Source organism: Tachypleus tridentatus, chromosome 11, assembly GCF_004210375.1.
Source record: "Tachypleus tridentatus isolate NWPU-2018 chromosome 11, ASM421037v1, whole genome shotgun sequence".
Lineage (NCBI taxonomy): Eukaryota > Metazoa > Arthropoda > Merostomata > Xiphosura > Limulidae > Tachypleus > Tachypleus tridentatus.
The window spans coordinates 42,835,840-42,858,269 of NC_134835.1; the positions used below are offsets into that span (position 1 = coordinate 42,835,840).

A 22,430-nucleotide genomic window follows, 5' to 3' on the forward strand; every position below is an offset into this window, starting at 1 on the left:
AGTCATTCATTTATCATCTACAGTCTTCTGACTATTAATAGACACATAGCTCATAACGTATTGAAGACATCGACTAAAGATTTCTTCTGTACACGTACACACTAGTTTCGCTTACCTAGCTTTCAGAGAAGAACGCGTTGCAAATATAAGGTTATAAGATAAATATACAATTGTGAATTTAAAATCCTGCTAATAAGGATTTTAAAAAAGTAAGCAAACAAGGCTGAAGATACTGTAGACATTACTTACTCAAACTAAAACTCCTATATTGGCTCCATTCTCTTATCTAGAATGACAACTATGGGCAAAGAATTATTTGATATGGTAACTAATTTATATACCGTAATAATATAAAACATAGCTAGTAATTAGCTGATACGGTTCATGATGATTTACTGTAACTATTGACTGTTTGATCACATTACGTCTAGATGTAAAATGTTAAGCTACAGCTGGAGATTGTAATGCAGATTTTATAGAGAATATAATGCACATTTATATTTTCTATGTAACTGAATTCTTTATACATAATGCATGAAAAAAATACCAATTGCAAAACAACCTTTTCAAATAAAATATATACGTCTAAAACATAGTTTTAAGTAAATGTTTGTGCCTTTTAAAGTAAGTTTTTATATGAATGTGTGTAATAAAATTGCATATGATTGATGTTTTTTACTTCACTTCTTACATAATAGTGGTTGGCTTCCTAATAACACATGCTGTATAGTGTACATACAAAGTATTGCTATAGTCATCTAATGATCATCTGTTATTGGCTGATAATTCCTGTTTCAGCTTTTTAAAGAAACACCTTATATTTGTCATAAAGCTAACTTCGAGGGTAATGATAACATCGTTTTCGCTGAAGTTATGATATTTTTTAGCTTATGCAAAATATAGATGAAAGTAATACCCTTAAGACCTTCGCAGTACCTTATTTAGTATTTTGCAAAAGGTTTAGGTGCAATACACCAAGTCATTTTTGTTAGTGGCTATCAAATGAATTATGATAGTAAGAAGAGGAATTAGGACAAGGGCCGTTTGGACGGATTTTCTTTTCCTCATAAGTCTAACATGTGCTGTTTTTGTGCAACTCCATGTGCACAGCCTTAGCAGTCAATAGGAAAGGTTTTAAAGTGTTGCAGAAACTGAATCTTTGCTGTTTAAGGTGTTTTCTGTCCTGACGTTCTGTTAAGGTTTTCTGCAATTTATTTGCTCTTCCTATTACAAACCACACTATCATGGTTCATGAACAGTACAACATCTCTAGCTTCTGGTAGAAATAGTAACAACAATAATAATTTTATTCTACCAAAATAAGCATTTATATGATTTCTGTAGGAAAACTTAGCACGAACAACAATTTTCTGCCAGTCAAACAATGTATTAACAGTCTGTTGTTACCTCTAAAAACATTTTTTTTAGAAACATTACATCAGTTTCATTATATGCTGCTTTGTGTAGGTAGAGATGAATACATTGTGCTTGAATATCTTTTACAGTTTTACTTTAAACAAAAGAAAATTGTATTAAGAAAATCAACTCTGTTGATGTTTTTTGTTATTGATCATATATAAATAAAGAGCAGCAACAGGTTAAATATTTTACAGGTAATTCATGACTTGAATCTTTTCTTCTGACAGGTGGTTTAATGAACGTCCTTCCTGTCAGTTGAATGTATTAGACATTTATTTTCTTATTTCTGGCATCCTACCTTTAAGCTGAATGTAATAAGCATTTGGATTCATACCTCTGGCTTACTTTTCTTACTTTATTAAGTAACCAACCATACTCATTAAGAACAGAATCCTTCAGACATGACAGCAACGAAAACAGTACAAAACACTAACAAGCACCAAACCCTTCTGTCAAGGATAACAGTTTTAATTTGGGTTCCAAATCAGAATTTGGTATGGTATAGTTAATTATAGGTCGTTAAACTCTGTGGTTAAAAGAAGCGAGGTTCCCAAGGAAAACATATATATATATATATATAAAAACAGTAAACAACTGACTAAAAAGCTTTCTAAGTTCCTAGCAGCACCACCTAAGGACAGACTTTCTCCACATCATTTCAGACAGATAGATTTATAAGTCGATAGACATATAATTTATTCTGTTTCTTTTGTATAAGATATGTCTAGACATTTTTTTTGCCATATGGATATGTTTAGACATTTTTAATTCTTTTGTTTGTGGTTGGATATGTGAGGACATTTTTTTATTTATTTTCTTTTTGTGATTAGATATATATGCGTATAATTATTTAATCCTGGTTTTTGTTGTTTTTTGTAATCAGATAGATAAATGTAGACATTTTTTATTTCTATTTATTTCCTGATCAGATATATATGTACAGATAATTAGTTTATTTCTTTTATTTTTGTGATCAGATATATACGTGTATAATTTTTTCTAATTCTGTTTGTTTTGTGGTAAGATAGCTGTGATATACATTTTTTAATTGTGTTGCTTTTGTGGTCAGGTATGTAAACTTTATATTAATTTGTCTGGTTGAAAGTACTGTGCGTTGAACATAGTTGTTTTTAGAAATTAAAAAGTTTCGGTTGTACACTTATGAAGTTATGGTTTCAGCGTGTTACTTGGTAAAGCTTAGCTACAAGCACAGTTTTAAAAGTTTATATAATATGATGTTTTTTACTGCCCCTGTGAAAACACTGAAGATATATATTTTTTCTGTATTTAGCGATATTTATTTCGGAAATGAAAATGTACTCGCATACGCTGTATGGACAGTTTATTTTGGGAAATCACGTTATTTGACATAATTCAGTTTACAAATATAAATACAGTGAATTGAGTGCCTTTTTTAAAAATATTTTGAATACGCAAATCGATAAATCATGTATCAGCCATAACCAATATAAATTTGCTGCAAGTAACATATTTGGCACTTCGTAAGCTGTGTTATGCGACCAAAGATTGATCGATTTGGGGAAAATTATTTAATAGGCTTACGACAGTGTATTTTTCAGCAGAAGCTATCCTTTTTGTTGTGTGTGTGTTTTCTCATAGCAAAGCCACATCAGGCTATCTGCTGAGCCCACTTCTTTTTGTTAAGGTGCACTCTCGTCAAATAGAACAGAACGGACATGGAGACATGGACTACAGGCTCCAAAATTGCTTGGACTACAGGCTCCAAAATTGCTTTACAATAACCTACTCAACCTCTGTATATCCTTTTAGTGTTAGAAAGTTTTTGGAGAGTTTGAAACTTCCTAGGTGACAAATTAGTTAACCCGAATAACGTGAGAATAAAAACTCAGATGAGCTGGAAATGAGAGATGTTTCACTCGTAAGTTTTCGATCCTTTGTCTACGGTTTAGTCACCACATTCAGTGATTAAACTTGTTTAAAATATAATTCCCTACATTGTTTTCAAAGGGACAATTAACTAGGCACACAAAATAAAAATATTTTCGTTTAATTTAATGTAGTTAATTACATGTAGTTAATGTAGTTAATTAATATAATTAATTTATATGAAGAAAGTAAAAAAAAAGCAATAAAGTTAACGATGTTGAGTGTAATCAACCATGTTGTCGATGATTTTCGTACTTAAAACGTGAACATTATTTACTAGCCCTCAAGCAATCGTGAAGAGTTTATTAGGTTTAAGATTTTACGAGAAGCTTGGCTAGAACGTAACACAAGAAAAGAAATAAATTAGGTAGATTAGCAAATAGCGGTTTCAATAACCCATGTTGTTGTTTTTTATATTAAAGTTATGATCATTAGGTGATGACTAAAACTGATTACAGAAAGTTGTATATCAGAACGGGTTTCAGATTTTGACAGTCAATATACCGCGTTGTACAGGAGACTAGCTTGTTACTCAGCTTAATAGCTCAAGATTTAGAAGTCCGTTTTGATCCATGCTTTTATTATACCGTCTGTTTCTTGGTGGGGAGGAGAAGGAAAGAAAAGAAGAGCTGGCTTACCTTTGGTCGGACGATGTCTTCAAATTGTTTGGATTTTATTTCCTCATTTTAATGAAAATTTTCTTTTAGTTTGTTCTTAGTATATATTTATATAAAAAAAGCATCAATTCCAAATTACTGAATCTCACGTGAGAAAGCGTTGGTTACTATAATTTGTAAAAATCATTATTCTACGAGCATTTCAAACTCACTCGAGAGCAGAGTTTTCTGACGTGTGGGTAATATCGATACTGAAGTATAGAAGTGAAGTTAGAAGAAATTGTTAACCCTCAAAACTTTGTTCATTCATTGGTTTGTGTGTGTCTGTGCACTTGTCGAATAGCACGTTAATTTGTGCAGGTCAGCTTAAAATAACAACAACACACAAACGAACTCTTGCTAGTGACAGTAAAACTTACGATTAGCAAATAGGAAGCTTCATAACCATACAGTTCCGAAATGAATAGGGTTTGAATATTGTTCTACTACTGGTGTTGATTTTTAGCGCACAGCTAAAGAATATGCGATGAATCGAAACTCCAGTTTTAGCGTTGTAAGTCTGTAAACTTACCGCTGATCCACTCATGCCGCTGTTACTGATCAAATATTATTTTACTTATATAGCTAATGGTGACATTATTATTAGCACATTCTTTGGCCAATAAATTTTTAAGACTTATCTGGGTCTCAAGTTTTCCGTATGAGTGTGTGACGCAATTTGATGTGTTTCGTTGGATGTACATTTAGTGTTGTTGCTAGCACTCAAAACATTATCTAAAGTTTTCCGGATGAGTGTGTGACGCAATTTGATGTGTTTCGTTGGATGTACATTTAGTGTTGTTGCTAGCACTCAAAACATTATCTAAAGTTTTCCGTATGAGTGTGTGACGCAATTTGATGTGTTTCGTTGGATGTACATTTAGTGTTGTTGCTAGCACTCAAAACATTATCTAAAGTTTTCCGGATGAGTGTGTGACGCAATTTGATGTGTTTCGTTGGATGTACATTTAGTGTTGTTGCTAGCACTCAAAACATTATCTAAAGTTTTCCGTATGAGTGTGTGACGCAATTTGATGTGTTTCGTTGGATGTACATTTAGTGTTGTTGTTAGCACTCAAAACATTATCTAAAGTTTTCCGGATGAGTATGTGGCGGAATTTGACTTGTTTTGTTGGATGTACGTTAACAGTGTTGTTGTCAGCACTTAATATATCAATAATATGTACTAAACCTGTTTTCTAGCAAATAAAACATAAAACATTTAATATTTGCAAAGTATATAATTTTAAGCAGTATTTTATTGAAATTCGCAGATATTGTAGACAAAAGGCGGAAGACTTTTGAAACGTCCTCCTCTTTACTTATGTCTCCACAGCAGTTGCTGTCCATTCTACAAAGTTTCATCATAAATATTCTGCCTAAACAATCTATCACGTCTTTAATAGGCACGCATTAAGTGTTTGAAAATTAGAAGGTATTATATTAGTATAGAAATTTTTACAGTAATCTCAAACTGTAAGCAAACTTGAGATCATAATCGTGGTTTGGCTAATTTCTAGGCTGATGGATCCTCTCATCAGACTGACTAACACGATAATATACGCCTAATCAATGACAGTACAGTTTTCTTATGGTCAATATTATTATGTCCGCCTATTTGACGACTTATATGGCCTGGTATAGTCGGATGGTTAGGGCGCTAGACTGGCAATCTGGGGTGGCAGGTTCGAATTCCCCTCCCATCAAACATGCTCGCCCTTTCAGTCGGTATTACGGAGGCGTTAAAATGATGGTCAATCCCACTGTTCATTGATAAATGAGTAGCTCAAAAGTTGGCGGTGGGTGGTGATGACTAGTTGTCTTGCTGGCTGCTAAATTATGGACAGCTAGCGCAGATAGCCCTCGTGTAGCTTTGCGCGAAATTCCAAACAAACAGTTAAACAATGTGAAGGTTCGGTGCTCACCCTGAGGGTTTATAACTATCAAATTAGGAGTTCAATTCCTGTGATGAGCACAACACAAGTAGCCCACTGCGTTTGAAAACAAAATGAGATCGTCAGGATTGTTTGAAATGACCTGTGTAATGTTTTCTGACTTATTAACAGTTTTACGTAATGTTTTCTGACTTATTAACAGTTTTACGTAATGTTTTCTGACTTATTAACAGTTTTATGTAATGTTTTCTGACTTATTAACAGTTTTACGTAATGTTTTCTGACTTATTAACAGTCTTATGTGATGTTTGCTGACTTATTAACAGTTTATACTTGAAAAAGAATGCTTGAATCTTCATGTCTTATTTATATAGAGTTTCTAGATGATTCGAATAGCAGGACCATTTATTCGGTCTAAAAGTACCATTATTTTTAGATTTTGTCCAATACTTTTCTCTGTGACTAAGTTATATCATTAAACTGTTTTATCTTTTTCTCTATATTTTATCTTATTTAATCGCTTCATTTTTGTAATATTTTGTTCAGTTTCATGACTCATTAATAATTAATTCAAGAGCACTAAGAGGGAACTTTTTACACATTTACAGAATCTTCTTCATCAAACGAAGCGGTTCATCTTCAGCAGCGACTGCGCAGTCTCAGTTCGGAGCTGGTAACGTTGCGGAATCGGTTGCACGTGACAGGTGGCTCCCCTAGCGTTCCAGTCAATGGACATACTCTTCCTGCCTACCCGCAGAACGCGGAACCAGGTAGGTTACTGTAACAAAATATCTCCAAATCATTGATTTCAATTGCATACTGTCGTAAATACAGGTCTCGGTCAGTGACAAATGATGCGTCAACGGCTACAGATACTTCATCCATAGCTAGTTCCTATGACGGGCATGCGTCAATTGTAGGCTTAGTTGTATATAGATAAAATACACTTGTTAAAAGGCGAAACTGATCACTGTTTTCTGTTGAAGATTATTTCGCAGAAATACACGTAAAACGATATTTATGGAAAATGCTAGTTTGTGTTCTTAAGACTTAATAACTCTTGCCGACAGTATTCGTATTTTTAAAACTTATTGTTTCTTTCTGACAACTTTCACAACGGTAAACTTGTTTATCTCTGACAGTATTTTTGTTATAAAACTTAACGGTTCTGTCTGACAATATTTTTAGTAGGTATAGTTCATTGACTTTTTTGACGATATGTAAAACTTATAAAATAAGTAAAACTTATTGGATCGTTCTAACAGTAGTTGTAGTAGTGGTGATAATTTATGAGTCATATAAATGATTTTATTTTATTGTAGAACCATTAAACGGGAATAATTAATCATTTCAATTTTGTTTTTGTATTTTTTTTCTCTATTTATATTATTCGGGTGACAGTTTCGTCTTCTTTGCAAATTCACATGTATTTATCTTTACAAGCCTCAAATCCCTTGGAATGAAACTCATTGAGATGTATCTGCGTAAATCTGAATATCCTTGCCTACTCTGGATAATGGTTGATATTTGCGATTACGCCATTTTTTCAAACGTTCAATAAAATATTGAACCATTAAAAACGAAGCAAAAACTTACCAGTCTAAGTGGCTAAACTGTGTCTCTCATTGTCTTATCATTTACTATTATTGTCGGGGTCTGAAAAACATCTTCAATCTGACAGAGGCGGTTTGGTTTCTATTCTAATGTATAAAACAACTGTAATGTCTTGTGCCTACCCTTTAAATATTTATTATCTGTTCATGGATACAACAAATAAAGATTGGTTATCTATAAATGCCAAACAAGAATCCGTTTTTATATAACACTAGGTTACTCTGCTGACAACGAGTTTTAAGCTATGGCATTCACGAAGCGTGAAATAACAAAAATATTGTTTATATCTAATGGATATCTGTGTGCGTTCCTTTCACTTACTGTTATATTATTGACAACTATAAGTTTATGTGGTTGACCGTAAGATCATAGATTTTCTATTAGCCTTGAAATTAACCTCAGTATTCTGCAGCTTCAACAAGAACAACAAAAGCTTCAAAGTCTTAATTTTAGATTCTGATGTCTTAAAATGTCGAATAATGAAAGATAGTTGTTCTGTTTGAATAATATTGGTTTTAGATGGTTGTATTCTTTTGTTTAGCTAACGTTGATTGTATAGCAATGTTCCTTCTGTTCTGCGCGGGCGCACAACAACCAATCAAATTCCACGCATTTTATTGTTCCAACCGCTCACACCCTCAGTAATGGTGAAGTGTCTCAATACGTTGACTGACTTAATGATCCTGGCAGCCGATAGGCCTAAAGACCAAATAACCAACTGATAGCAATGAAAAATGGCCAGTGGCGGATTTAAGCCTAAATGCCTAGTCAGCTAAAAACAACAAAAAAGGAATAGAAGGACTCGGCGGGCTACTATACTCATATCAATATTATACATCAAGCGAAAGGAAACACGGGCTTGGGTATCTGACCGCCCCTGAAAGCGGCCTAATGATCCAGTAGATTGAATGTTCTAAAAATACCCACCTAAAAAAAAAAAAAAAAACTGGTAGCGCACAATCACAAATTTCCATGATACTGGTGCACGTGAAAAAAATTAATTCCGCTCATGGATTGAAAATATTAGAAATAATATTATTGTATAGTCTTAAAAACACCACAGAACATTTGGAATCACATATTCGAGAATTCGTGGCTTCAGTTTTCCTCCCGTGTAGAAGATGAGACAATTTATCTTAAATATAATTTACCAGGTAATTAGCGCCTCTTGTGCCATTTGTTACCGCCCGTTGAATATGTTTTTGTGTTAAGAAATCCGAAATTCCAAGGAATTTTATAAGTTACAGTTTCTATATTGATACATAGTTTCGTTTTAACTGAGGTGGATAAACTGTTCAGTGCCAAATATTGAAAAAAATGTCTTTATGTCATTGAATAATTTTCGAGTGGCCACCTTTATTTTTTAGTGTTAATGTCAAAGCTTTTCACGTGTTTCTCTACGCAATTTGAAAAAAAAAAAGAACGAGATCCTGTAAGACTTGGGTCAGTGATACATTTGTCGTTTTCCGCTGTCATGGACATTATCAAATGAGTTGTAAGAAACGTAAAACATGCGTTTTCCCTTTGTAACTGGCTCGGCATGGCCAGGTGGATGGGTTAAGGCGTTGGACTCGTAATCTGAGGGTCGCGGGTTCGAATCTCCGTCACACCAAACATGCTCACCCTTTCAGTCGTTGGGGTGCTGTTATGTGACGGTCAATCCCACTATTTGTTGGTAAAAGAGTAGCCCAAAAGTGGGTGGTGATGACTAGCTGCCTTTCCTCTAGTCTTACACTGCTAAATTAGGGACGGCTAGCACAGATAACCCTCGAGTAGCTTTGCGTGAAATTCAAACCTTTGTAAATACAATACCAGCAGTGTACTCCTTTATTGATTAAAGATATTTCTTTCGTAATACACGTTCAAAAAACTGCCGTCCTCCACTTCTCTTGGTGAAATGTTCAAGTCTTCCAAATGTTAAGTCTTCCAGCAGTGAACATGGGCTGTTTGGAAGGATCGCTTATCCGCATAAAATTCTAAATGTACCCTCAGTAGTTTTAGCCAATCCCAGTGATTGCTTTTGGTACAGTTACTTATTAACGTACAATATTCAGTACTCATAAGTACAATAGAGCTAACAACTTTGTAAATATGCAGTATATATGGTTGTTTTAAGGGTCGTACCACGGATAATGCGAGCGGTACATTCGCACAGAGCGTTGTCAAAGATAGATGTTGTACTGGACTGTCTTCATGATCTCCAGGAAATTAGGCTAAACTTCTTGGTTAAAATAGCAATTGTCTTTTCTTCCCATTTACTTCAGTTATTACTTAAGCCTGTAATGAAAACCAACGCATGCAAATATTATGGTTGTTTTATTGAGATTTAGAAAACCAGGTTGAGCTTTTTGATCAATATAACAACGATTTTTTGTCACTGTTTACTTCAGAGATTACTTAGGCCTGTATAAACCAGCATGTACAAATATTTTGGTTGTTTTATCGATACCGGGGAAACGGTGTTAAGATGTTTATTCAAAGTCACAACGATTCTTTATCGCCAAACAAGATGAGCTTGAACTCCAGGACTGATCTTTCTGAAGTAAGTTATAAATAGTCAACGTTGGTCTGATACAGTTAATAATGGTAGTAGGGTCTAGTCTTATACAGTTAATAATGGTAGTAGGGTCTATTCTTGAATATTTTTACAGATCGCATCATTTAAATTATCCAGAAAGAAAGTAATCCACGCAATCTGTTTAGTTTGTCGTAACGTTGTTCGCAACGGAACGTAATTTCTCACTATTGATTATTGTAAGCAAAAGAAACATTATAAATCTAATGACACAAAACTGTATTGTTTTCATTATTTTTCACAAACGAGAAGAATATCATTGTTCTGTTTTGTGTTGTTAAGACATATCGTTTTTCGTAATTCTTCAGGGAGATTCTACAAAGTTAATGTGTGAAAAAATATCTTAATAGAAGATCTTTAGCTTTTAATGACAAAAGTCGTTGTGAACTGACCACGTTTCATGCATATTAGAAACAGGAAAAGCAGTTATATTACGGTCTAGGAGAACACTCTTCCATGTAAATTATCTGCTAAGTGATTTTACACATCGGTACAACTATAGTTTGAAGACGTAGCTGGTTTTTGCTGAACACACTAGCCATGCATGCAGAAAACTAACGTATGGTATCAAGCTTAAGTGTCCACGTTTGTTGCAAACAACATATCATATTACTGAGTTTTTCTTGGAAAAGGACGAAGAGGGAGTGTGGGAAACTTTACTTAATGCTTTTCAGACCAGGGACGCTAAGTTTGAAGCTTTAGATTGATAGTCATTCAATATGCAATGGCAGCTGATGGGAAGTAGCTCAGTGTTAAGTGTTTCATAAGTTAACCATTATTTCACGCAAATAACGATTGATTTATCAAAATATCGTCTAAAGGTTTCCTTAAGTATACCTATGTTCCTGTTTTTTTCTCCATTGTATGCTTATCACTAATATGTCTTTAAATCAATTATTCTTATTACTTACTGATAACATTTGATTCTTAAAGTACTCATTATAAATCAACACTACTAGGCCCTCAGACCATTAATTCTCATCTATCCTATATAAAAGTCAGCGTGTATCACTTCATGCTTGATTTCATCAAATAGGAAAAGTAGTAAAAGCCAAAATGTATTAATTCAGATAGAACAGTTCGATTACTGTCTATTCAATACGATTTTGTGATGAGGTACAAGAGGACACGTGAGGAAGGGGGTGTTGTGAAACCTTATAAGTGTAGTAAGTGTTGGTATGATAAGCCTACAATAAAGACGCAGTGTGGGATCACCTAGAGCGAAGTGAACACAATTTACCATGAAAGTATAAATATCGATTCAATTTAAACTTGCATCGCTGTTGATTTAAGCTATTTTCTGTTATATCACCAGTGTTTTTAATAAAAACAAACAAACTTATTTAAGCAACAGAGACTCAAAGTTAAGAGATCAACAAATATTTTTCAATATGTGTTGTCTGTACAGTACTGTGTTAGGATAAGATAATATTTTATCATTCTTTTTATTTTATGGGGCTAATTCTTCCATGCCATTACAGAATGTAAATTTCATTATGGTAACGTTTCGCTGACTCCTGTTGACATTCGAATGTGCCAGGGTGAGAATTCTAATCATTCTTTGGAATTTCCTCTACTTGTATCAAGGACATGTCATAAGGATTCTGCTTCAGTGAACATACTGGTCAAATTTAGGGTTTCAAACAAGTGACATGGTATCCTATATAGAAGCTAGCAAAGAACCAGTATATGGTACCGTTGTTTGTTAGAATAAATCAATTTAATAGCACTTCACAAATAAAACTTGATAAAAAAACAGTGTTTAACACTATATATATATTATGTTTGTTGTCATACTACGACCCTAAAGCACCGCAGAACATTTGGAATCTTTCACATGTTCGAGAATTTGTGGCTTCAGTTTTCCTTCCGTGTAAAAGCTGAAATAATTTATCTTAAATATATTTCACCAGGTAATTCGCGCATCTTGCTCCATTTGTTACGACTGGCTGTTAAGAGTTGCTTATTTTAATATGGCTCACCAGTGGAGCGGATAGTTCACATAAAAGCCTTACGTGATGCTTGTTTGATTCTCCGATAAACTGCTGCAGACTTTGAATGTTCCCCAAACACTGTGAAGTACACCCTAGATCGTGAGGCAGAGACAGGTAAGTCTGAAAATAGGAAAGGAAGAGGCAGAACACCTAAACTCAGTGATACTGATGTTAAGTACCTTCGTTTATTCCGCCTTTTGGGACAAAATGAATACTACCACTGATCTGAAGCATTAGATAAATGACCATATACCAAACAAGAAAAAATGTCCAGATTTGCAGAAAACTCAACGAGAATGGAATATTTTGGTCATGTAGCAGTTTAAAATCTTTACTTCGATCTTCAAGTATTGTCAAGAGACTGAAATTTGTTACAAAGTACAAAAAAGTAGACTGTTGACGATTGGAAAAGGGTGTAATGAACGGATGAGTCTAAGTTTAAAATATTTGGTTTAAAGCGTAAGTTGTTCGTCCGGCGGAAAACGGTGAAAGATACATCAATGCATAGCACCTATCATGAAGCATGGGAGACAGTGTGATAGTTTAGAGGTGTTTTTCTGCTGAGACGACAGGAGATATTTGCAAGATAGATGGAATAATGGACCAGTACAAGTACCTTCAGTTGCTAATCCGTCATGGTATAACCAGCGGTTTGTGTATTATTGGTGAAGGAGTTTACTAATAATAATTATTATTCATGCCACCCATGCATTACGTAGATAATAAAGAAGCTACTAGAGTCATTCAAATGATGCAATGGTCCACACAGAGCCCTGATCTCAACCTAATTGAGCAGATCTGTGGTTTGATAGATCAAAAGTTGACAAATCAAAAGTTACTTCTAAAGAAACTGTATGGAAGTGTAGAAGATGAATACGCTACAAATTCGTTTCGTGAATTATCTTCATTTTGATTGGCTCACAAAGAAATTTACCGACGTTTGACTGCTTCAACTCCACTTTTCTGCCTCTTTGATGTTCAAGCTTGATTTCGCAAAATTTATTTATTTCAATTAGTTATCAAGTTTTACCCTAGGGTACACTATGGAGTAGGAGTAATAGTACTTGATCCATCATTTTTGACGGGTTATATGCTAGTTGTTTTATAATACAAGCAAACCTTCAGGCGGCTGGTTCTTATCGTGTGACGAATACTACTATCGTTTTGAAATATAGTTGTTTCACATAGCCTTGTTCAACTTCAAACAGGAACTATGAAATTAACATCTTTTCACTGTTTTTCTGACATTTTAACTACATTTCCTCTCTATAGCTAGCTCTTAAGAGCTGCTTATTTTAATATGGCTCACCACTTATTCAAATAACTTTTGAACATTTTGTATGAAGGGTTCATTATTTTCTTCTCGAAGTACTACTCTAGCCTAATATTTACTTTCAGATTTTAGCTTTAATAATCAATTTGGCTGAGAGTAACTCTTATAAACGCTTTTAACCATAATCATTTATACACGTATTTTTTAAGACTCAAGGAATTTCATATTTTCTCTGAAATTTGTATTTCATTTGCAGATCATAAGTTTCATATGGACTCAAAATTGGATTTATAGACTTGATTAGGGCAGTTTTGCAGGAATTCACAAATTTTGTATTTAGTTGTTCTTTGGTAATTGTAAGCCACTAAAAAGAACTAGCTATAAAAATACGAGTAATTCATTTTGAATTAGAAGAAAACATTATCTCCGATTACAACTACTCTTCGTACATTTAAATCTTTACTCTTTTTTTTAAAACAAACGCTGGTTTAATTTGCTTGCCATCTACTTTAAGACACAACATTTTGTTTGTTGCTTGTCAAAAAAAAAGAAAGTTTTGTCCGTCTTGTCACTTCACAGCATAGAAATTATTATCAATCGACTGAAAAAGGTGAACATATTTCAGCATGTTTAAAAGTATATATTTAAAGCAATTGTATATAAAAATTATGCGAGACATCCAGCTACTGATGTTTTATCATTCTTGAATCCTTCATCTTAGTGACCTGAAGAGTGATTCATTCTTCAGAAGGTAAACTTTGACCCCTTGATATATCGGTCACAGAAATATCATTTGTATACGAGAAAATGTAATCATAAAAATGTGGAATTTAAAAACAACCTTTTATATATTCTGCGCCCCCCACTAGTACAGCGGTATGTCTCCGGATTTACAACGCTAAAATCAGGGGTTCGATTTCCCTCGGTGGGCAGATAGCCCGATGTGGCTTTGCTATAAGAAAAACACAAACACATATATTCTGTACTCACACTTTAAATTTCTGAATTTCATATCCAGTTTTTTTAAATTAGAAAACGATTCCAAAAGTGTTTAATACACTATAATATAACTGTAGTCACCGCAGTTGTAAAACACACTAGCTGATAATTCAGACATCCTAATATTAGTTTTACAGCTTAACGTCTGTATACAAGAAATAAAAAAATTAATGTTACAACCATTTATCTTTCACTTTATTAGATTAAGTAAGTACTTGGCTAGTATTATACGTAGCACTATATTTAAATAAAATATTGCCCTTTTTGTGATAATGTACCAGTCATTAAGTCATTTGTTAGCAATAAATGTTTTTTTCGATGTGCGTGTTCAGAAGCTTGTAAAAAAAAACAACTAACAAAATGTAACTGGTGTGGAGAAATTTGTTCTGACGTAATTCCCGATGAAACAAAGTAGATCGAGTCATGTAAACACTTATATTAAGAGTTAACAGATATATGATTGTTAACTTAGTTGGAAAACTGACCATTAAACAAAGTAGATCGAGTCATGTAAACACTTATATTAAGAGTTAACAGATATATGATTGTTAACTTACTTGGAAAACTGACCATTAAACAAAGTAGATCGAGTCATGTAAACACTTATATTAGGAGTTCACAGATATATGATTGTTAACTTAGTTGGAAAACTGACCATTAAACAAAGTAGATCGAGTCATGTAAACTTATATTTGGAGTTAACAGATAAATGATTGTTAACTTACTTGGAAAACTGACCATTAAACAAAGTAGATCGAGTCATGTAAACACTTATATTAAGAGTTAACAGATATATAATTGTTAACTTAATTGGAAAACTGACCATTAAACAAAGTAGATCGAGTCATGTAAACTTATATTTGGAGTTAACAGATAAATGATTGTTAACTTACTTGGAAAACTGACCATTAAACAAAGTAGATCGAGTCATGTAAACACTTATATTAAGAGTTAACAGATATATAATTGTTAACTTAATTGGAAAACTGACCATTAAACAAAGTAGATCGAGTCATGTAAACTTATATTAAGAGTTAACAGATATATGATTGTTAACTTACTTGGAAAACTAACCATTAAACAAAGTAGATGAGTCATGTAAACACTTATATTAAGAGTTAACAGATATATGATTGTTAACTTACTTGGAAAACTGACCATTAAACAAAGTAGATCGAGTCATGTAAACACTTATATTAGGAGTTCACAGATATATGATTGTTAACTTAGTTGGAAAACTGACCATTAAACAAAGTAGTTCGAGTCATGTAAACTTATATTTGTAGTTAACAGATAAATGATTGTTAACTTACTTGGAAAAATGACCATTAAACAAAGTAGATCGAGTCATGTAAACACTTATATTAAGAGTTAACAGATATATAATTGTTAACTTAATTGGAAAACTGACCATTAAACAAAGTAGATCGAGTCATGTAAACTTATATTTGGAGTTAACAGATAAATGATTGTTAACTTACTTGGAAAACTGACCATTAAACAAAGTAGATCGAGTCATGTAAACACTTATATTAAGAGTTAACAGATATATGATTGTTAACGTACTTGGAAAACTGACCATTAAACAAAGTAGATCGAGTCATGTAAACTTATATTTGGAGTTAACAGATAAATGATTGTTAACTTACTTGGAAAACTGACCATTAAACAAAGTAGATCGAGTCATGTAAACACTTATATTAAGAGTTAACAGATATATGATTGTTAACTTACTTGGAAAACTAACCATTAAACAAAGTAGATTGAGTCATGTAAACACTTATATTAAGAGTTAACAGATATATAATTGTTAACTTAATTGGAAAACTGACCATTAAACAAAGTATATCAAGTCATGTAAACACTTATATTAAGAGTTAACAGATATATGATTGTTAACTTACTTGGAAAACTAACCATTACATAAAAATCCGTTTTCTCAAGTCAGCTACAGTTATTTTAATTGACTGCAGTAGAATGCTCGTGCAATATAAACTTACTATATGTATATATGTGAGTATCGCAGCTAACGTTAAATGTATATACCAACAATGAGTATTTTTTATTCAAAATATAAACAAAAGTCGATTATATATAATGTATTTTCAAACTTGATGTGAATGTTTTATTTCACTTGAACTGATTACCTGTAAAATAAAAGGGATTTGGATTAAATATAAACTAGTAATAATGGTAACGTCGTCTGTAAATTATGTAAATTAGTGATGTCGAAAGTTCGGTAGTGTGTTTCGAGCCTTCGAATGTCAAAATCTTCCTTTCTTCCTAGTCCTAATAGTATTTGAAGTTAGCAAATGCTATATCTGAAATTAAAATGTGCAATTCTAAAGGTTAACAACTGTGATTTCTTAGGTTAGTAGATATAATTTCCTGAAGTTTGCAAGTCAGATTTGTAAAGCTAGAGATATGTTTTAAGTTTAAAGTTATCGTTTCTTAAGTTGGAATCTATAAATATCTGAATTATCCGTTAAAAAGAATCATTACAAATTGTGTGAAACTTATGTTTCTTTTCAGAACTTTGTAAGCCGAATATAGGGATGATACGTCCCAGTGCATGTCCAGATGTCCATGATTTAATTCATCTCCCAGGACCATTGACTGAAGACGCTGTATTACGAACTCTCCACACCAGGTTCTTCAACAGAGAATATTTTGTATGTTTTATTTTAAAACTCAGTTTTAGATCATAATTTCTGCTCTGTAAGGGCATTTTTGTCACTAATATTATGCCATCTGCTATAAATCGGTACAATCGTGAACTATAGAAAGGATGAATAATGTAAAATAATGTACATTATTTATCTAATTCATTAAATAAAGTTTCCCTTTTTATAAAATGGAAAGATTATTAGTGCTGTGCCTACATCTCCCGTTTCTATTTTATGTGAATAGGTAGGAGTTACATACAGTTTTAGTTTTAGAACTTAAGAATCAACTCAAGTTTTGTCTATTTTATTATCCTTGTTTCTGTCGCCTGATATTAAGCGTATTCAATGCTAAGCTTAGAATCTTTGAGTGAGTACACGATATTAATACAAGTATACAATTATTGTCTACATGATTTCAAAATAAGCTGACAAAGTATGTTTCTAGTAAACATATGTGTGAGAATGAGCTTACTTTTCTTGTTTACATGGTTTTGTATGCTTAGAGTATTTGCTAATTTTAGTTAACATAAATCTACAATTCGTGTCTACATGGTCTGGCAGAAAACTTAAAATACACGTGGAATGACATAACACTAATTTTCATGGTACGTAGATGTGATAAGCGTACAGTCATTGTTCTCATGAAAGGGTAAGTATTGTAAAATGTGTCAATGTAAGTGGGGGGAGAGAGGGAAATCGTATTTTACTTTGCGTTAGATGAGGGTTGAATTTATCTTATGCAGGGCCAAGGGTCCCTAATTATCGTAAATAGTGTTTTACGGCTAGAGAAATGATACGATCATTGTAATTTGCTTTAAAATGAACAAAACATTTTAATCTTATAAAAAATCTACTAGTACTGGAGATATGTGTCTATAAAAACATATCTAAAAATTAAACAATAACTACTACACAAAAACTTGCAAATAAGCAGCCAAATAAATGAGCACAGTTGTTCACATTTGTTATTTTATTTATTCTGAACAAGGATAGGCAGAGAAAAATCTGATGTTGAGTCCTGATAGCACTTGACTAAGAAGTAACTTGTTGACTGAAATATAGTTATGCCTAAGTAATGTTAACATTTTGACCTAGTAGATAATCAAGATATCCATTTGGTTGAATTCAAGGCTTGAAAGAAGTGAAGGGTCACACAGAGAATTTGACCATTTATGTGGACAATCTGTCCAACTACGTGAGAAGGCATATCTTTCTATGAAGTCACAAGATCATGAGGATATGATCTTTGTCAAACTTAGTGAGAGGCTACTAAGCAAGATTATGTTACATCACCAAGTGTGAGAGGCAATCTTTTCTAAAACGAGGCAGTATTTGTGGCATTTAATTTGAGTTTGTAATTTCAATCCAGTATTAAGAGGGAAAGAAGCCCGTAGTGATAGCTACAGCACTGTATCTCTTGAATTGTCTGCTTTATGCCAAACTTATGTTCTTTTAAGGGTAAATCAGCCATTGACACATCCTAGTGCTGCAACAAAGCCTCGCCAGATAGCACTCAATGAACAGGACTTTCTCTTTCACGATCTTTGTGCCAGAGCAGATGTCAGTGATGCCTCCTTTTATACATCACTCAGAAGAGGGAAGACCAGAACATTTTTTTTTGGTTATGGGCTCATAAACCACCAGAATGAACTAACAATTACTTGCTTCACAGCAAGGTAGGCAAAACTCATTCTGTGCAACTGCTCATCAGATGCTGTAAGATCACTGTCAAAGCATAGATGCTGGCTGTCTAGTTCTAGAAGCAAAGTCCCATTTAGATGTAGTTACTGACGTAGAGAGAGCAATATTCAGCTTGCTTCCAAAGGTTTGATAGCAAACTAGTTTTTTCTGGGCTTAGTGTATACTGATGAAGATACATGGACAAGAAGTGGAGTTTCTGCTTGATATAAGAGCTGCCATAACACTGGCTGACCACACTGTAAATTGGACATTTCAAGTGATGCCACCATTCTTGTTAGTCGATATTGACTTCATTCTAGTGAATGAAGAGGCTCATCTTCAACTACATCAAGGTAATATTGTTCACAAGACAAAATTAGTTAAATAAATTTCAAAGGTTTTCAAACCTTTAAACACCAGTCAGAATAGAACAAACAACAGTGCATCGCGTGAGTGTATGCTGAGAATGGAGACACAGTACCTCCAAAACAAAATTGGTGTTGGGTGATATACTGTAGACAAAGTCTAATGCATTGCCACCATGCAACATGTTGATGGAAAAGGTTGATTATGTTTTTGTTGATGTTGCCCAAAAAGTAGGCAACATTATCCCAAACACTGATTATTTTAAAAGTTAAAAGAAGTTTTTGTGTTGTTATGTAATTCTGGACATTCAACTATTCACCTTCCCACTGGAATGTTATAGGTATGGTAAGCAAAACCTGAGTCTTTCTGCCATACCATGTTCAAGAATGAATTTTTGGCAGAATATGGTGACGAGTTTGTGGGATAAGATGGCTGATTGATTTTGAAAACTGTACCATCCCTGTACTACCAGCAGTATAGTGATCACTAAAATATGAAGTTATTAAAGGATGGAATCATAAAGTGTTTGCAGCCAGTACTTTACAGTAAATACAGGGATGTAAATATATGGAATTATAAAGTGTTTGAAGAGTGGATGATGATGACTTTCGAGGTAAAAGAGGACATGCAAATTTATATGTTAATTTTTTATGAGTGAACTTTGTAACTGACATTAATGTCTCACCATTTCTACAGACAAATGAATGTCTGAACAGGCTGGAAGTGTCCGTAGGTTTAGCAGTTTAGTCCTAGCATCTTAATAATAGCAAGTCGAGCTGTATGATGAGAGCAGACTTAAAACTGCTTTTAGCAATTGAGATGGTAGTACAAATTTGGCGTACGTGATGACCTGTAACTTTGGAGCTGCTAATGGAGTTGACACTGAGAGGTCTGCAATGGTAGAGGTGCTTGTTGTTTGTCATTGCTGCTCGTTGTTTCATTATAAGTTCGAGTTTACCTCACAGAATCTGAGCATGATGATTCAACAGAAAATGAAGGTAGGATTGAAGCTGGGACAAGGTTAATGTGAACTTACGCACTCACAAATAGAGATTTACAGTTATTGTAGGTAGAAATATAGCCTCTACTGACCCTATGACACTGGCTTCACTTTCTATTTTGCCCCCTTTTCCAACTCTAATGCACCAAATTCTGTTTGTAAGGAATATGAGCAAGTTACAAGTGGGTGTGTTAGCTGTTACAATGACAACGATAAGAATGGGCAGCACAGCTGTATGTTGGCCAGGAGTAGAGCCTTAACGAAACACGATGGGCCAGGACATTCTCAGATACAAGATATTTCTAATAATGAAGTGATAGGCTAGAAGGAAGGCAGCTAATCAATGTTACTCACCACTAACTTTTGGATTACTCTTTAGCAACGAACAGTGGGATTGAACTCCACATAATAACGCCACCTTGGCTGAAAGGGCGACCATGTTCAGAAATGGGTTTCGATATTCCGACTCATAGATTGCGATTCGAGCACTCTAACCACTAGGCCAAGCCTAAGTTATTTTTTTTAATCAAATAGAAATATCAAGCAATGTGTATTTGTTTTTTCGATGGTGATAATGTTTTGAGTACTAAGAAAATGAAAGGTTGTACTTCTTGAATTTGACTCTTTACCCCTCCACCACAAAAGAAATGGTTGGTTTATGAATTTCGTGCAAAGTTGCACGTGGGCTATCTGCGATAGTCGTCCCTAATTTATCAGAGAAAGACTAAAGAGAAGGCATCTAGTTATCACAAACAGCCAGACTTCACAAAATAAAGAGGCTGTTGAAAAACATTGAGAGGGTGGGCTGTTAGTCTCTTGTCAAACTGTTAAAATGTAAAAACGGCGAAGACGAAAACCGAATGTACACTAAAATCTGATGGTTAGCGTGTTTCTGGAGAAACAGTTAAATAATCAAATCCATGTATATTCAAGAAAACAAAAATTTTGGTAATATATATATATATATATAATCTAAATCAAAGTAGAATTCATACAGTAAACAAACTGTTTGGGGAAAAATTCGGTTCCTTCAATAAAAACAGGCAAAGCTGTTGTTTAGTAGCTTACATTAAGCAGACCAGATTAGTATTCGAGCCCCAACAATTGAAAGCAAAAATAAATACAACCAATAAATTCATTATCTCTTATCTAATGATTCATTAAATACAGCTCATCAAATTAGCAGTGATACTGTACATCTTTATGCAAACTCGTTTATTTAATATAATTTTTGGAACTTTGGTATATCAATGACCTCCAGAACACCGTTACACATGTGTGAACATTAATAATAATAACTTATTTTCCCACGTTCGAAGAGTATTTTCCCACTACTTGCATAAAGAAGCAACAAAGCCTGAAATTTGTTGAAGTTTCTCTTCCGTTATCCACAATTAACTTTTAATAGTCATCTTCCTCCATGCAAAATGTTAGATTGTCGAAAGTCCTAAGAAGTTGTGTTTCGCATATATTGATTATGTTCATGTTTCTTTTGGAAGTTAATGCGATACCTATTTTCGGTAAGAAACATTTTATACCCAAATATATTTATTAGGTAATATCTTCAGGAGATGAGTTGTGAGTTAATCGTTACTATTACAAACTGCACGTCGAATATCTCGGGGTTCGACGTATGACGCCACTGGTTATGTTGTGCAGTTTCAGCTGGGGGTGCAGTATGAAAGATGATAGTGAAAGCCGGGTTTTAGCTGTGACTGAACGGCTCATATAACTGCTCTGAGTTTTTGTTTATATTTCAAGTAAAAACTTTTATCTCGTAGCTCTGCCATCTCTTGACCAATTTGAGATATAATTACAGTTTTGGACCTAGAAGGTCAAACCATGTCAAATGTTGTAGTTGACCATCCCTAAGGTGTCATAGATTAATTCCTTCTAATCCTGTCTAAAATAATTTGAATTTGAGAGTGGCTGTTAAATATCCTGACGAATTAAAACCGACTCAGGTATACGCACGCTTTGCTCTTGTTATAGTTGAAGCACAAAAATATAGCCAGTAAAAAGGGAAGTGAAGGTCTCGTGAATTAGTTTACTCTAATTCTGCCTAAAAAAAATTAAAGTGACACGACTATTGAGGATTACTGCTTGTCTTTTCATAAATTCAGACAAAGTACTCTTGGCGGCGGGCACCTCTTGCTGCCTGTTTTCCTTCTAGCCAGATTGCTCAGAACTAGGGACGGCTCATCTGACCGTTTAACCCAAGTACACATTGGGTGTTGTACACGTTAAAAATTTCAATACCTAAGATCCGAATCTAAAAAAAAAATTATTTAGTATAACTTACAAGTAAACAAAGGAAAGATAAATATAAGTAATATGAACTGAAGAAACAAACCAGGTAATCAATAATATTAAATCTCATGTTCT

The 22,430-nt window shown here is 33.7% G+C and overlaps 1 protein-coding gene across 1 annotated transcript in view; it reads left to right on the forward strand.

The window, feature by feature from the left end:
• LOC143232040 (unconventional myosin-Vb-like) overlaps positions 1 to 22,430 on the forward strand; it is a 229,144-nt gene that overhangs the window by 153,096 nt on the left and 53,618 nt on the right. The window contains 2 exon segments of the mRNA XM_076467051.1: positions 6,487 to 6,648; positions 16,866 to 17,005. Of these exon segments, the coding sequence (XP_076323166.1) occupies positions 6,487 to 6,648; positions 16,866 to 17,005 (302 nt within the window).